At 38.1% G+C, this 16,739-nt stretch overlaps 1 protein-coding gene across 2 annotated transcripts; it reads left to right on the top strand.

The window, feature by feature from the left end:
- The first annotated feature begins 1,908 nt into the window (after positions 1 to 1,908).
- Positions 1,909 to 14,823, top strand: LOC143963473 (gastrokine-1-like). 2 transcript variants are annotated; one of them, XM_077473108.1, is made up of 6 exons: positions 1,909 to 2,011; positions 2,099 to 2,146; positions 4,598 to 4,735; positions 5,789 to 5,899; positions 10,036 to 10,165; positions 14,639 to 14,823. In XM_077473108.1, the coding sequence occupies exons 1-6, from the start codon at positions 2,000 to 2,002 to the stop codon at positions 14,710 to 14,712; spliced, it is 513 nt and encodes a 170-aa protein (XP_077329234.1). In that variant the 5' UTR covers positions 1,909 to 1,999; the 3' UTR covers positions 14,713 to 14,823. The 2 variants fall into 2 exon arrangements, with proteins under 2 accessions (XP_077329234.1, XP_077329233.1); XM_077473107.1 differs by lacking the exon at positions 14,639 to 14,823 and adding an exon at positions 14,310 to 14,534 and having other exon boundaries at positions 1,917 to 2,011.
- Positions 14,824 to 16,739: the final 1,916 nt, after the last annotated feature.

Below are 16,739 nucleotides of genomic sequence, written 5' to 3'. Positions count from 1 at the left end.
GGGTTTTGTAGGGTGTCTAGGAAGGTTTTATAATAGGCCGCAGTGAGGCCGTCCGGGCCTGGGCTTTTTGCAGGCTTAAGTTGTTTCACAGCCTGTTTCCATTCTGAACTGGATATTGGAGCTTCCAAAGTGTCAGCAATGGTTGGGCATATTTTCTTTAGAGATGGATTGTCAAGGAGTGAGCGCAGTTTCTCTGATTTCAAACAAGAGGGGAGATTGCTAGGTTTATTGGGTTCAAGGTTGTAGAGCGATTTGTAGTAGTTTTCAAATGCCCGTGCAATGTCTTGATTTTTCACTATGGGTTTACCCGTAGGGGAGTGGAGTAGATGAATTGTGTGTTTTGCCTTTCTGGTGTGGAGGGCCTGGGCTAAGAGGTGGCCAGTTTTATTTCCGAATTCGTAGAACAGTTTCTTTGTGAGAATAAATTTTCTTTTCAGTCTGAATTCCAAGTCATCTTTGATGAGGGAGCGTACCTCTAGAAGTTCTGAGAGTGTGTTTTGAGCTAGAGTGCGTTTATGTGTAGCTTCCAAGGATTTGAGTCTGGAGAAAAGGGTCGCTAACCTAGCGGCTTTTTCTTTTCTAATTGCGGATGCAATAGAAATAATCTTCCCCCTTACTACACTTTTGTGGGCTTCCCATTGTGTTACATGCGAAACATCAGGTGTGTCATTTTCTCGAAAATAATTCGTCAGGCAGTCCCTTATGTCCAAGGTTTTAGTCTGGTCAGATAAAATGCTGGCGTCTAGTCTCCAAACATAATTACTAGAACGCTTGTCAGGGAACACAAGCGTTGCAGTAACCGGATGGTGGTCAGAGCAAGTCATGGGTTCGATCGTGGCCGAATATAAGTAATCAAGGGACTGTTGTTGAACAAAGATATAGTCAATGCGTGAGTATTTATTATGTGGTGCAGAATAGAATGTGTAGTCTTTATCCTGGGGGAACAGAGTCCTCCAGGTGTCGTGGAGCAGGAGATTGTGGAGACATTTTCTGATCTGTTTGATGGCTCTGTAGGGAAGATGAGATGCACCCGAGGAGGTATCTAAAATCGGTTCCAAAGGCACGTTCAGGTCTCCTCCAAAAATCAAGAGACCTTCTTGGAAGGAGGATAGGCGATTGATTGTTTCCCGAAAGAAGTTCACTTGAGATGCATTCGGGCTATAGATATTTGCTAGAGTCATAGATCTACCATTGATGGTCCCTTTCAGGAAGAGAAATCTACCTTCTATGTCAGCAAGCGTGTCTAAGATTTGGATGGATACATTTTTAGAGAATAAAATAGAGACCCCTTTAGTCTTGGATGTGGGGGATGAGGCGTGGAATGCACATTCTCTATTAACCACAATCTGCACAATTAGCCATTTCAGGCTCTATTTAACCACCCCCCTTTAAGCTAGACCCAATATTTAGCTCAATTTAAACCACACCCACTTTTTGCCACGGCGCTCTACTTGCGCCGCATTTCATTATTTATCCATGCCTGGGGCCCACTCTTGATCTTGCACATGGGCCCACTCATTTCATGATACACCCCTGAGACTCACTTAAAAATTATATTTGAAAATTGACCCTTATTTTGTCTGTACAGACCTAGAGCAGACTTTTCTCAACCAATATTAAGAATGAAGTTTGCTTTAGAGCCATTCAAGTAGCTTTGGAGATTACTTTCTACAGCACACCTTTTGCATACACCAGATGTAATGATTTTATGCACAGCATAATCATTGTACCAATCAGTTTAAGAAAACCTTTGTATAATTTTCTTTTAATGAGTACAACACACAGAATTAGACTCAACCCTCAGTTTATCTCTGTTCTTAGATCTGCATATCAACTGCAAACTTAGATAGTAAGAGTGTACTCATTCCTTAACTCAATGGCAAACACCACATTTAGGGTTGTTCCTTTAGTAAATACAGATTTTATATATAAATACTGTATAAAAAATGTTGTAAGCTATCCTTTGTTCTATCAATTCTGATTGAAACAAAGCTCTGCAATGAAACTCCTGGTGAGAATATTTTGCTTTTTAACCAAAGAGTGAAAGCTTGCTCAAGGCACATTGTATAGTAACTGCTCACTTTGTCTCCACTCATAGGTTGCTGCCGTCTTGGGAGTCCTCCTGACTCTATCACTAGCCAATGATGTAAGTAAATGGATTTTTCTTTTTATTTGCATTTAGTTTAATCAAGTATGTGACAGGCTGCAGAAAATTGTGTATGTGAAAGTTGAAGTATTAGCACAATATAGGTTAAAGGTAATCAAATGATGAATGTTGGAACCATATATGGTCACAGACCAAGAAAGATGCATGGACAAAAATGGCAGGGCTAATCTGCCCTTTGCTGATATAATCACTACACCTTAAAACTTTTAAAACCAGTTTTAAAAAATCACATTTTTGAAACAAGGGCATTGAAACAGTATCATTTGATGCTAACTTTCACTAAAATCTTAAAAGTCAAAAAGTACAAAAATACAATTCTGAAAATAAAATTTGCATTATTAAAACAATTATCTAAAGACTGCAGAGATTTTAAAACTGAAAAATTGGTGTGTGTAATATATAGCATTTCTAACACATTGTGCATATGTTTAAGGCCTGCATATTTTCTTTCTTCTGAATGATAGCACAGCGTTGGAAACATTTCTGATGCTGGGATAACTACCCCTACTGGCATTCAGGGGTCAACACTGTCCACCTACAGAAAATGCCATACACACACATTGTTTAATTTAAAAAAAAACAGCTCTTTTATTTTAAACAAGTTTAAAAACCAGTAACAAGATGCTCCAAGTTTGAGAAAAAGCATGTTATTGTCTCAGAACAACACTTATTTATTGAATGAGCTGTTTATCTTGTTACTGCTATTTTAATCTTGTTCTAAATGAGAAGGCTTTTTAATACTTTAACAATCCTTTGTGCGAATGGCGTTATCTGGAAGTGGCTAATTCTTGCATAAAAACCAGTTGAACACCAGGTTGTCTTTTATTTCTACACTATATGTTTTTAGCAGAGGCCCTAATGAAAAAAAATTGTTGATTTTTCTATTTTTTTATGTCACACTGTGTTTGTGCAGTGGTTTTTGTGAACACACATTTTTTGGAAAAAAATACACTTGAATGAATTTTAATACACACAAACACAATATAATACCCATTTTTGGTAAAATATAAAAGATGGTGCTATGCTAGGTGAATAGATACCTAACATGTTACGCTTATTTAAAATTGCACACCCTCTTAGAATGGAAACAAACTACGGTATTTAAACATCTCTATAGGCAATGCTTTAATAGCCTTTACAGATTACCACCTAATTAGCTTCTAGGATAGCTTTTAAATAAAAGTCGGTCACCACACCCACTTTTTGCCACGGCACGCCGCGCTATTGCTTTATGACAATCAGGCAGAAAACAGCATGTTTCATATTCAAATCTGGAATACTTTCGGTGACTTTTTAGGTATAAAGGAAAAAAGCAATTAGTAAATGTACCTTACAATGATGAATTATTAAGTGGACTACAAAAAAAACTTAGTTAGTATGCTTTCAACATTTTAAGGTTTAAAGAGCCCCTGGCTGCCATACTTTACTATTTAGTGGGTCAATGAACAATCATGCTGAGTCTGAGTTTTCACTTTACTGTGGGAATTCTTATTCCTGGTCACTGAAAGCTAAGTATAACAGAATGGCAGACAGGAAAACATCACTTTCTGAAGCAAGCTTGTAGTATTTATTGGCTCAGGTACTGCTGTCATGACAAGTACACTTTAAATAAATATTAAAGTGTGTTAGAATGCAAAATGTTATTTTTAATTTTTCAGTATAGTGAGCAAGGGTTTCTTTTTATGACTGTCTTTGTCCAACTTGAGAGATTAGGCCCTCTGATTGGCCTGGTGACCATTGCGATGGAGATAAAAAGTGAGGAAAAATCCAAAACCATTAAGTTCTCAGAAGAGCAAGAGATGAGGAAAAATCCTCCAAATGGAATGCCTGTTCCTTTGACAACTGTCTAAGATGGGAATTCTGTTCACTTTGGAGAGATTTTCTCTCATTTCTAGTTGTGTCTCCCAGGACAATCTCTCATTAAGGAAAATACAGCAAAAAAAAAAAAAATCTGAGTTGTAACCATTTTTTGCTCCATTGAAAGCGAAACAAATGTTTTAGCTTTACATACACTTTAGGAGCCTTTATCAATTACAGGGCTGTAGGTATAGCTCTGAACATTTGACCATTTCCAGTTGCAATAGAAATGTTATCTGTGCTTTGGGCCCCAGCATGCAGAAAATAAAGGTGCCAATTTCTTTCTACAGCTTTATTGTAAACAGCAGTAGATCCCAGTTCCACTGCTATTTACAATGCTTTTCAGGCTGATGTCACATGCAATGGCTCTTATGGTACAACAATGTCATTGTATGTATCAGTAATGTGTTGATAATAGGACATTGGCATTGTTAAAAGGGCTAAAAAAAAGATCTATCACTTGCTGATAATAATTGCTCTATTGGTATATCTCTATCACTTTATGTAGTTTTGATACTTTATGCATGCTTTAGTAACTTGTACTTTATGTGTTTCCTTTATTATTCTCATTAGAATGTCGATGTCAACAATTCTGGTAATGATGGTGGCAGTGTAAGCCAGCAAGTCAACATTAACAATCAGGACCGGATTGCCAATATCAATCAGTTCAATGGCTGGCACTCCTGGGATTCCGTCTGTAACTATCAAAACGTAAGTGTTCAGTCTTTTTCCAGTCTTCTGGAAACATTAAAACTTCCTTGTCTTCAGGATGCTAAGCTGTATCGATAGTAGACATAACGTAGTATATGAAGCTATGCATACATTAGAAAAGCAGAACTGCTTATTTTGCTATTTAGCTAAGTGTTATTGATCCCAATGCTGTCTAAAGAGCAATCAGTGGTCTGTCACACTTCTTGGAACTTTGCTGCGCTGATCAGTTCATTTTGCAGTATTTTAGTAGTCAGACCTGTCCCATAGATTTGCATCGAGAGAGTGTAAGGTAAACAGAAATGTACGTATGAACTGCACTCCTTGCATTGTTTGACTTTGGTAACAAATGGGCACTTGTAATGAAATTAGAGAATGACACTGTGTAGACCACAGTAGAAAGCATCACCAAAACGCTGTTGCAAATTGTATACACCTTTATTGGTGCTGATAGGACATGGATAGCCAACATTTCAGGGCCATGCAGGATCCTCCCTCAAGGTGACACTAAAAAACGGCATCTAAAATATCTAAAGATTGATTAGTGGGGAAATATTTACCTGTGCTTAAGCAAGACATTGTAGCATCAGGACCCCTTTTCCTTTCTCACTTTCACACAGCCCTAGCAGTGGTGCATGTGTGGGACTCTGAAATGTACCACTGCTCCAAAGCAGGGCCAAGCTTACAAGGAGAGCAAGGGGCCTCCCGTGAAACTAGGAGGGCTGCGTTTGGAGAATGCAGGCAACGATCCCGCTAACTCTCGCATGCTAAGCGAGCGCTCCACCACTTGAGCAAATCCCCCTTTGCTTACAGGGAGAGCTTCAAAGAAGCGGAAATATTTCCCTTTACAATGGCAAGCACCTCCAGCTGCTGGAGCACTTGCTATCACTGAACTGTGGCAAGTGATATTCTTTATCATGTTATTTATAACAATTCTCAGGCAAAATCATTGCATAGCACTGCAAAGCAGAAAGAATAGCTAATGAAAGCCTTATTATCTGTATGTAACTTTGCACAGGATTTCTCTTGGTACCTAACACCTATGTTTTACCTCAGGGATTTGCTGCAACCAGACTGTACAACAAGAAAATCTGTGTCATCAACAAGATGAAGTCAAACTTCCCCACTCTGGAGCAGCTTAAGGCTATTTCTGAAAATAAGCACCAGGTAAAAAAAAAACATTTCTAATGAATAGTTGAAAAATTGTAGCCCTCTTTTGGTGTCAGGGACCTGAAGACAACATCCGCGGTGGAGACCATCCAGCCATTTCCCACCCAACCCTTTAATGTAGCTTTTTGCCAGGAGTCATGGTGCGACACTGGAACCCAGAGTCAGCCTATCTATTATGTGCTTAGTCCCTAATAGTATCTAATCTGTCAAGCAACCAGACTTATAACTACCAGAAGTAGTTGCCTAGCCTGGCTCTAGCCTATGCTGGTTATCGAGCCCTAAGCTAAAACTAGCTATAGGAACCCAGACCAGAAGAGACAAATAACAAGGGCCGTATATAAACTCTATTGGAAAAAACAGGTTCACCTATCAATATACTGGAAGGGACCACTACATACATACAGCGGTACAGACAAGCTATCTGGCACTGTGTATGTGAGATAATAACAATAAGACAGGGGTACTCTGTTTGTCACAAGGATTCAGAAACCCACAAAAAGCTATGGGCGGCTGCAGTTAAACTATTAGCAGCATGGACAGGACATGTGGCTGAAACTTCTTCTCTCTCTACATGCTCCTTCTGGGGTTTTTAAAGTCAGCCTCCGAGAGACAAGAAGTGTTAATATATAATTATACCTATATATCATATAACATAACACATATTAGCAGTTAACAATACAGGGAAGTAGAGGTCAGCAGATCACCACATAACCTTGAGTAGGGGATAGACTCCATTCAACTGTATATTGTTAGAAATTGTTTCATCATACTAGAGTTCTGTGTTTTAGCTCAAGAATCTAGTGCAAAACATTTTAGTAAAACTGTATTTTGTTTCAGGCACTACACTGCCTCTAGCTTTAAAGGTAGAGTCATCCAGCTGCTCCATTACTGTGTGCACTACAAATTGCAGAATGATGTGACCGTCATAGCAGCTAGTGAGTTTACTTAAATAGGGATTTTACCCTTCCCTCCATTATTTGTTTTTACTTATCCCCAACTTACCTGATGCTCGTCTGTGCACATTTTATGATGTGAAAGGTTCCCGGTGCTTCTTGGGATATGAAAGTCACATATTCCAGGAGACACTGGGGGCATTGACATCAATCTCCTAGGCTGGGAGAGGGTCAAAACTAATTCTCAAAAACAAAACAAAAATACAAGTAAACAAAAGAAAAAAAAACATGACATATGTGCAGCAAATGGGGACAGGATGAAGAGGAGGCAAGTCAATTTAAAGGGTGAAGATCTGTTTTAATCTCTTGCAAAAAAATACATTTTATATCTGTAAGCTATTATTGCTAATGTCCCTTCTTAAATTTACACACTCTATACAGAAAACATTCTATTATGCAGTTACTGGCATGAGCTTGCATTTTTCTCTAAACCTCAGATTTTGTGGTGGTAGAGTGAAGTGGGCAAATGACAGATTCCTAACCATGATTAATAGAGTTCCTTCCAACTTCAAGGAAATGGCTATACGCTCTTGGTCCTTACTGTAATCCAGACTCTCCCTGGGTGTTGGCAAAGCTCTGTTATGTGGATGCCAGTAGACTGAAAACTACAGCTAAAAATAATTTCCAACCCAGACTTAAATTCCATTATTGTAATTTTATAATGACCCACTCTGGATTTATTAACAGAAGGCTAGGGCAAGTGATACTTTATATGCAAACGTTAAACAAGGCTACATCAGCCAATCAGGTTCTTGTTTTGTAATGTAGAGGCACATATTTAAAGTGAGAAAGTCATTTTGTTAAAGTGCATATATAGCCCAAACTATTTTCTCAGTTTTGAACAGATTAGGCAAGGGTTTCCTGTCCTGCCCATTGGGGAATTTGCTCTTTGTCCCAAAAATGCAACAGGAAGTGAGAGGAAATCCTACAAAGTGAGGAAAATTGCAGTCTTAGCCCTTGTACACACGATCGGAATTTCCGACGGAAACGGTCAGATCGGATTTTATTGACGGAAAATCCGATCATGTGTGGGCTCTATCGGACTTTTCCGTCGGAAATTCTGACAGAAAAAATTTGAGAGCAGGATCTCAAATTTTCTGACAACAAAATCAGATCGAACAGAATTCCGATCAGACAAAGTGCCACGCATGCTCAGATAAAAGTACGAGAGCAAAGCTATTGGCTACTAGGCTGAAGGTAGTCCCGTCGGAACGGACGAACGTCATCACGTTCCGAACGATCTGATTTTCCGACAACTTTGTCCGACCACGTGTATGCAACACCAGTTTCGGACAAAATCCGTCAGAAAAAATCAGACAGATTTTGTGGTTGGAATTTCCGACCGTGTGTACAAGGGCTTAGACATTTGTCACCAGAATCAGGGCCAAGTGGCACCATTTAAAGATGTCCCTTTATATCTTGTTCTGGCAATAATTATTTTAGATATGCATATATACATTTTAAATACCATCTCTGCATACTGAACCTAGTGTTATGATGGGTATAAGAATCTTTTGTGCCCTCTCTACTCGGAAGAAGAGTTTGACTACTGTATGAACCATACACATATGACAAAGGGAGTCATCATTATCAGCAATATTTGTATGCCTTCTTGTTGTGTTCCTAAACTAACACTGATTGTCATGGCTTAAACTGGACCTTTCCCCCTTTCACTAAAAATCACAACACCATACAGCTATGCATGCTCATACAAAATCATATTGATTGGAGTAGTTAAACAAAAACTTTTTACTTTTACTTATAATTACTGTTTTTTCTACTTCCTAGTTTCTTAAGGCACTGATGATGTAACCAGGGTCTCGCAGCTGTATCCTAGGAACTTCCTGGCACATGTTCCAGGATGCAGGCCAAAAGTTCTAGAAAGAATTTCAGGGAGTAAAGGGAATTGGATTAATCTTCCCTAAGTAAAAAATGGCCACTGTGCAAATACCAGGGAGGGAAAAAAAGTATGCAAAGAATAAAAAGCCTGTAATTATCTATAGCAGGGTTTCTCACTCAGGGTTCTATGAAACCCAAGGCTTCCTCCAAAGGTTGCTAGGGGTTCCTTGAACAAGTAATAATTTCTGCCTCTCAGATAAGTTCCCACTGGTACCAATGATCTTTTTAGCTATCTATAAGAGGGTAATTCGTCCAAAAAAGCACAAGAATAACAAGCATTCTATCCATTGACCATCACACTCATGTATCATGAGTTGTAGATATAGTAATTTTTAGGAGGGGTTCCCTAAGAGCGGGAAGTTATTTCAAGGGTTCCTTTGTGTTGAGAAAATCTGATCTATAGGTGTCTGTTTATAGATTGCCATTGCCAAACATTTCTAAAGGTGTCTTTGTTGTAATTTGTATAATAGGAGTGATGTTTTTCTTTAAGTGCAGAGCCCAAAAAGGGGGCTTCCGCTTACCAACTAAAAAAATATAAGCAGATTTTTATTACCCGTCATCTACCACACTGAGCAGTGTTTACGGTTTCATGGATCTGTGCTGTAGCATAAAGACGCACGAGGGCATAAAATGCTCTGTGTAAATAGTTTTCATTGTAAAGTGGGACTCCATGCAAACAGGTAAATATACAGCTGAAATACATATATGTTTACTGTTGTACTAGCCAAAGAATTTGTAATTTTGATCAGCCATTCTTGTGACAAACACCTGCACTTGTTAGTAATAGAAATCACAATGTTGGTTTTGGGGTTAGCTTTATGGTCCCTGTAGACTGGACAGAGGTAATGATATTGAGGTAATGGGGTAATGGTAATAATACCATCCAATGAGGAGGATAGGGGTGACAGGAATCCACAAAGCTGTACTAGATATTGCTTAAATTACAACTATGTGTTACCTGTCTGGCTGAGCAGTATAGAAAATAACAAGACTAGCATTACAAAATACCAATGGCAGTACAGAATACAGAATACCAAATCCTTTGCAGGTTAAACAGCATAAATGTATTTAGCTGGTTCAATTTTTTTTTTTTTTTTTTAGATCTATCTTTTTTAACATGCCTTCTTTTAACCGATCTTGGGTTCATTTTGGATCTATTGATCTTTCATAATAAATTTGATTAACAAAAAGTGTTTGGCTGAAATGGGAACATTTAAAATTCATATGAAAAAAAATTATATTTGTATCATATAAGTAAGTATGTAAGTGTATCATTTTCAGGCTCCACCAACCACAGAGCTGACAACTTACACAATCAACCAGAAACCTATTGTCAACATTGAAGAGTTTGGAAGCCACATTGAAGCTCTCTGCAAAGGCATTCCAGCCTACACTGCCATAGAAATGCCTCGTAAGTTAATATTTGGTTTTGTACTTTATTAGACTAAAAGATGGGGTTGTTTTATAAAGGAAACCTGCCATGAAAATATATGGATTTCTGACCTGTATCTGAAACTGGCAGTTACTTTTTCCTCAGTTTTAGAACTTTCTAAATCACAGACAGAGTGAAGTCTTAATACCTAATTTGCATATTTGTTCTAGGGAAGTGATTCAGAAAGCACTGAAGTCAACAGGTCAATAGGACAGCCTGAGAACTAGGACAGAAAGAGATAACTACAGCCATGGCAGCCCCTGTATTTCTCTCAGCAGTAACAAATAGGCATCGCTGTTAATCTAGAATTGTTATGATAGTGCAGACTGGCTTGTCAGGGATACCTATTTGTTCCATTATCTATCATTATTCCCTTCTTTTGAGGATGGCACCTTAGTTCTAAAAATGCCCTCAAGCACCCATTTAGGCCATTTTATCTCCTTCCGAATTCAGGACAAATGTTCTCTTGGGGTTGCTACAACCAAATTTTTCAAATCCGTCAAATAGCAAAGCCTTTAGTATTAATTTGTGTCATCCCCATTTCTTATTTGGCAGTTTTATTAAGTCTTTCTCTATTGCAAAACCTTAAGAGAACTCAGTCATAGATAAGGCAGCTCCTGTTGGGGATGACAGCTCAGCTACAAAGCAGATATGTTACTGTCAGAAGAAGGGAATACAGATTCAAGGTTATAGAGCACCTACAGTAGCTATCCATGACCACTAAGTCTCTACTTTTATGATAATTTAAAGTTAGTGTATAGACAAAACATTTTGTTTTGTTTTGAATAACATTGGAAAGGCTAAGAACCTCTGTTGAGTTGTATTGCTGTTTCTGTTGCCACTGGAGAGATTCCTCTTTAATTTAGTCCTAATAATCATTGTCAATAAGACAGAAAGTGATTGAAAGTGATTGGAAAGACCATAATTTTATAGTTGTCACCAGAATAGAAGGTGAGGGTAAATCTAACAATAAGAACATTAGTGACAACTAAGAGGGTATTTTTGATCACTTTGTCGAGATTCCCTATTGCTTCCTTTTTGAGTTTCTGGGGTAGGAAGCAAGGGGAAATCTTCCAAAATTGATTAAAACATTGAAATAAACTGATAGGGACTCTAATCATTTCCAACTCCACCAAAAAAAAACAAATGTTTTGATTATACATACACTTTGGATATGCCCATTTTTGTGTGGTTGTCTTCAATTTGACTGTAAAGTAAACTAACTTTGGCAGGTGACATTGTGTTAAGTCTTGACTGACTAGAGCTAAGCAGCACACAGGAAGTCACAACTAAGTGTCAATTAATAATTTAAAGGGAAACTTTATTTAAAAAACACTGAAGGCTGGAAAAGGTCTAGTTACCTGGCTGTTATGGTAATGCTTTGACTTCAGTGCTAATTAATTCACTTACTTGGAGCAAACATGGTCCGAAGCTTGTTTTAGGTCAGTGACTCAGAAGTAGTAAAAGCAGAGACAGCCAGACAACTGCTATTATCAGAAACAAACCAGCACTGGCAGTCTCAAGTTTATCCTAAAATTCTGGGTTTAAATCCCCCCCCTCAATTAGTCCCCTAAAACCCGATTGGAGCAAGACCCACATTCTTAACAAAATAACATGTCTTCTTTTAACTGATCTTGAGTTCATTTTGCCCATTTCCTAGTAGGCACATATTAAAGTGGAACTTAAGTCAGAAAATTTGGTCCTGCTAGATCTCGTCTGCTAGATCAAAATGTATGCACTCTCACTGTGCTCTGCACATGCTCAGTTTCTCTCTATTTGTAGGCACTGTCTGGAATAGATAGAGTCAGGAACAATGCTGGAGGCAATTTACAGCACACACTAATTTTGGTGGAATAATTAGTAACATGGAATATATATTTGTTGCTAAAGAATATTATTTTGTATCAAGTTGGGTAAAGCTCAATTTTAACAGCTGCAGAGAGCTTTTGAGTATAGTGTGGTGGAGGAGCCTTGACAACTTGGGCTTTCAGAAGATGGGTCATGCGACCAGGAAGAGGGGTGGCACTGTGTTTTGCTGGATCAATGAGTTTATAGGGGGAAGTTCTAGAGGATCCAGTTTTAAATGTTCATACTGGAATTGGTCTTAAAGATGAGCACTTGGGGAACATTCACAGAAAGCAAGCAAGCTAGCAGGGCCTTACATTCTTTAAGTGATGTTCACAATATTGTCTTCTCTGTAAGGCATTTGCTCATTCCTGTAAAAGGGTGCATATACTGTTGCTTAGTATAGTAAAGGTAATAGTCACAGTACTACTACTCCTAGCAATATTTAAAGGGCAAAATCAGGAAAAATGTTTTATTTTGTTTTGAACAATTTCTGTTAAGACAGGAAGGGGAGGATCATCTCTTCAACAGGAACACATACAAAAATGAAAACAGTGAGGGAAAATCTCCCCTAATGGGTCACAAACAGAAGTAAAAACATATAACTCTTCCCCTCTTTATCCAAGACTTGTCTGGGTTAAAGCGGTAGTAAACTCAATGCAACTCATCTAGTAAAAGCATAATACTAGAATTCCCTGCACTTTTAAACACATAGGGATAAGTTTGAGCATCATAAAATTCTTCTTATGATATCTGCAGCTTTTTATTATTGTAGTCCATTCCATCCCAAGCGGGTGCCATATTTGTGGAAACCTCTGCTACCTTCAACAACCCAAATTTCCACCCTTTTCATAGGTCACTGCATTAATTCCATGCACGTGTGACAAGATAGTAATGCTGACATAAGTAACACTTATCTCTACAAATTGATGGCACACTAAGTGTGCCATCAATCGGTATTCCAAAGTGCATGACCTAGTGATGTTATCAGAAGGAGAGGGTGACACACCTAGAAAAACTTTAAAAGGCACTTAATAGTAAGTCCTATTATAGTAATTTAAATGCAGATGAGCTGAGCAGGGGAGTTTACTACCAATTTAAAGTGATTGTAAATCCACTTTTTGGACTTCTACCTATAGATAAGCCTAGAATAAGGCTTAAATATAGGTACTGTAAATATCTCCTAAACGTGCGCCGAAAGGAGATATTTCACTTGTAGGGAATATTTCACTTGTAGTCCGCCGAAAATTCCAACTGCGCATGCGTGGGGAAGAAACAAAACGGTGCAGTTTCTTCTCTAGCCTGTCCCATTAATCTCGGCTTCTGTATGCATGCGTGGGAGCGATGCATACTAGCCCATTATGCTTTTTATTTGCAGGCTTTGCAGCAAGCAAAAGAAGAAGTAAAACCCGTCAGAGTATACTTACTTTTTAAGGATTTAATAATAATAATATTAATAATGATATAGTGTATAGTGAATAACAGATCTATGTTAACAGACATATATTCTTGGTATATATATGAGCTTTAGTCAGTATCAGCAGTATTCCTATATTTGTATACTATATTATCACAAGTAATATATTATAGTAATACATATTGATTACATTGCACGAACATGAATCTGCAATCTAAATATTGTAAAGAGTAACCACTTTTGCTGAGAAAAAAACAATCCCCCTGGGGAATCAATTCATTGCAAGGATTTTAACACATTTTGTTGCAGAGTCCTAGATGTTTCCGCACTAAAGGAAAAAGCTGTTTGTTACACTATATGTTTTGTATACTGATTCTGAATAGGAGGGTCTCATTGTAATGGGCTGATACACCCTCTGTGTTATAATGAGAAAAGTTGCAGTGTCTGCATCCCTTTAGAAGCATTTTACCTTTAGGGAGTATCTCAACAAAATAAATCCCTTTTGCAGGGGGTACCCAAAATCGAGAGCCAATCACACAAGCAGGACATCACATCTTTAGTGGCGTTTTATACACCAACTGTGTATAGAACACCTCCACACCACCACATTGCAGTACATTTTGAAGAAAATAAGGGCTGCATATTTAAAAGGACAGTTAATTTGAATAACATTAAATTAAAAAAAATACATGTATAGCAATTGTTTATGCTAGAATATTTTTTTATTTGCTATAATTTCTCCATGAAAGTGGAGTTACCCATAAAGCAAAGAGTTTTTTCATTAATTGTTTTGGCTAATTTATTCCTGTTCTTGTGTGGAAATAGGTATCTTTTGCTGTCATAACACAAATTTCTTTTTAGAAGCCGAAGAAGGGTTCGCTCTCTGCCACACCAACAGCATGATCACAATTTTGGGAATCAGCTTCTGTTTTTAAGATGCCATTGAAAGGACCCTTTCCCCCTAACTGGACCCAAATTGAAATATTTTCCCAAATATTCAAATTCTGGATTTTGCCAGTGTTCCCAAAATAATATTATTAACAGCAACACTATTATAAAAAATAATAAAGGAAAGATTTATCAGTGGTCAGTGACTGCTTGTGTCTTTTTATATAACTTTTTAATGAATAAAGTACTAGAAAACAAAAAATAAACATGTTGCTTACATTCTAACAGAAGTTCCTTTTCAGGTTCGGCAAGAGGGTTTGCAGTGTGCTGCAGCTCCAGTTCCATCACTATTCTTGGTATCAGCCTCTGCTTTTAGGACGTAAACTTATAAGTCCACTGACCAGATATACATGGATGCCCGCATGTACTCTCAATATCATTTCTTTTTATATTGTCCAAACACACACAATAAAGCAGTTTCTCAGGGTATTCTGTCTGTCTCTGTCTATAATGCAAATATGCTGCTACGGTTTATGTTTTTTTTTCCCCATAAAATAGTTCCTTTCCAAAAAAATAAAAATAAAATAAAGAACATATTTTTGGGGTTATGGAGGTAAAAAAAATAATAATAATTTGTGCATCCCTTCTACTTACATTTGGTCCTGTGAATTTTCTGGGGTCATCTTCCTACCTTGCTGCTACAATGCCCAACAATCTAGGTTAGCTAAATGTTTATGTTGATCACAATATTATCATTGCTATTCATCATACCCCAAGATGGTAGATTTGTTGATTCCCAGTGCTGCCACTAGTCTTAATATATACATAAGCATCTAGATCCAGCTGGAACAAACATAAGGGTTTTTAGTGAAAGGAGGCACGAGGGTCAGAGTAAGCAAATTAATCTGGAAGTTATACATAGTTAGGAACTTTAGGTCTAGTTTACTGCTTGTTCTGTGTGTGGTAAAGAACCCCTGTTAAAGTATCTAGCATCCAAAAAAGTGTTTGGAAAGGGACCAGCCTCAATGCATATTTAAACATTCGAGAACTTAGAAAAATAATGAACATTAATATTGTGGTTCACGCTTCTCTACATTTAGACTCACCCTGGTAGTTGTGATTCACATTATCACTGTGCTCTACAAAATCAGGCTACTAAAAGTCACCAAATAGTTGGACTCTCATATTGTTATATAAGATCTTAAAATTCAAACTATTGTCCCTGGTGGTGGTGTTTGTTGTGGTGGGCTGGCAGCACCCAATGTAGGGGGTAATGTAAAGGGGACCTTCATCACACTTGCAAATAAAATACAATGTAAAATCAAAAGAACTGTGAGTTAAAATAATAATGTATCAAATTTATAATGAAATCAATATAGGAAGCTATGTTCTAAAGACAATATAATAGACTGATATTTTTTAGCTCTGATCATCACTGTGTAAAGCCAGGTGATGTTAGCTGAATGGGAAACTACTGATTCTCCCAATACATTTTTTCAAGTTTCATAGTATGAAGAAAGAGCAATGCCAAAGCATATGGATTCATTGATATTGACAATAAATGGAAGAAGGGACGCTGTGGCTAGGTCATTCATTTCAGCAACAATCTTCTTATAATTTTATATGTTCATTTAACATACAGTATTTTATGCATGCTATTTACATGTAAAAGCATCCCTTGCGCACACATCCAAAAGCCTTGAGACTGCTGCTGTGTGCCACCATCTTGGGTGTGATGTCAGTAACCCCAGAAGACTCAGAGCTGTTACTGAAGTGATACTCTAGTATTTTCCTTTGCTCCTCCCCTGGCAGCTACATAAAAGGTTATGTAGAGAGATGACAGGCAGAGGAGATGGGCCAGTACAGATAAAAATTAGATGGCACTGAGAGTCTGCCAAAAGCCTGACAAGGCCTGAGTGCTATGTCTGCCTGGGCCATTTTAGTGTGAGGAGAATCACTTGAATGCCCTTCTATTCAATCCTGCCGAAAAAACCAAGAAGGAGTTTTAGAGGGGGAAAGGCGCAGATCAGTCTAAACCAGAGGTCTCAAAATGGTGGGCCTCGAGCTGTTACGAAACTACAAGTCCCATCGTGCCTCTGCCTGTGAGAGTCAAGCTTGTAACTGTCAGCCTTGCAATGCCTCATGAAACTTGTAGTTTTGCAAGAGCTGGAGGGTCGCAATTTTGAGACCCCTGGTCTAAACTGATCCCATGGAGTCACCACTGGGGTTCACTGCGAAGGCCCAGGGATCCCTGGTTCTGAACAGGAACCTTTCCAGTTTGTTTTTGAACTTTGAAACAAGGAGGTCTGCATCTTACTTCCCCCATTTGTGACAGGGGTTATGAAATATCTCCAGGTGACCACTCTCCGGAGACAAGACATTGATGACTGAGGAAGCCCTCCT

This window comes from Lithobates pipiens, unplaced genomic scaffold (assembly GCF_037356315.1).
Source record: "Lithobates pipiens isolate NorthernLeopardFrog02 unplaced genomic scaffold, aLitPip1_a1.2 Scaffold_8, whole genome shotgun sequence".
NCBI lineage: Eukaryota > Metazoa > Chordata > Amphibia > Anura > Ranidae > Lithobates > Lithobates pipiens.
This window is presented reverse-complemented; position numbering and strand designations above follow the sequence as displayed.

Coding starts and splice junctions, on each gene's coding strand:
- LOC143963473 (XM_077473108.1), top strand. Junction 2,147..4,597: donor CTCTATCACTAGCCAATGAT/GTAAGTAAATGG, acceptor TATTCTCATTAG/AATGTCGATGTCAACAATTC. Junction 10,166..14,638: donor CACTGCCATAGAAATGCCTC/GTAAGTTAATAT, acceptor GTTCCTTTTCAG/GTTCGGCAAGAGGGTTTGCA.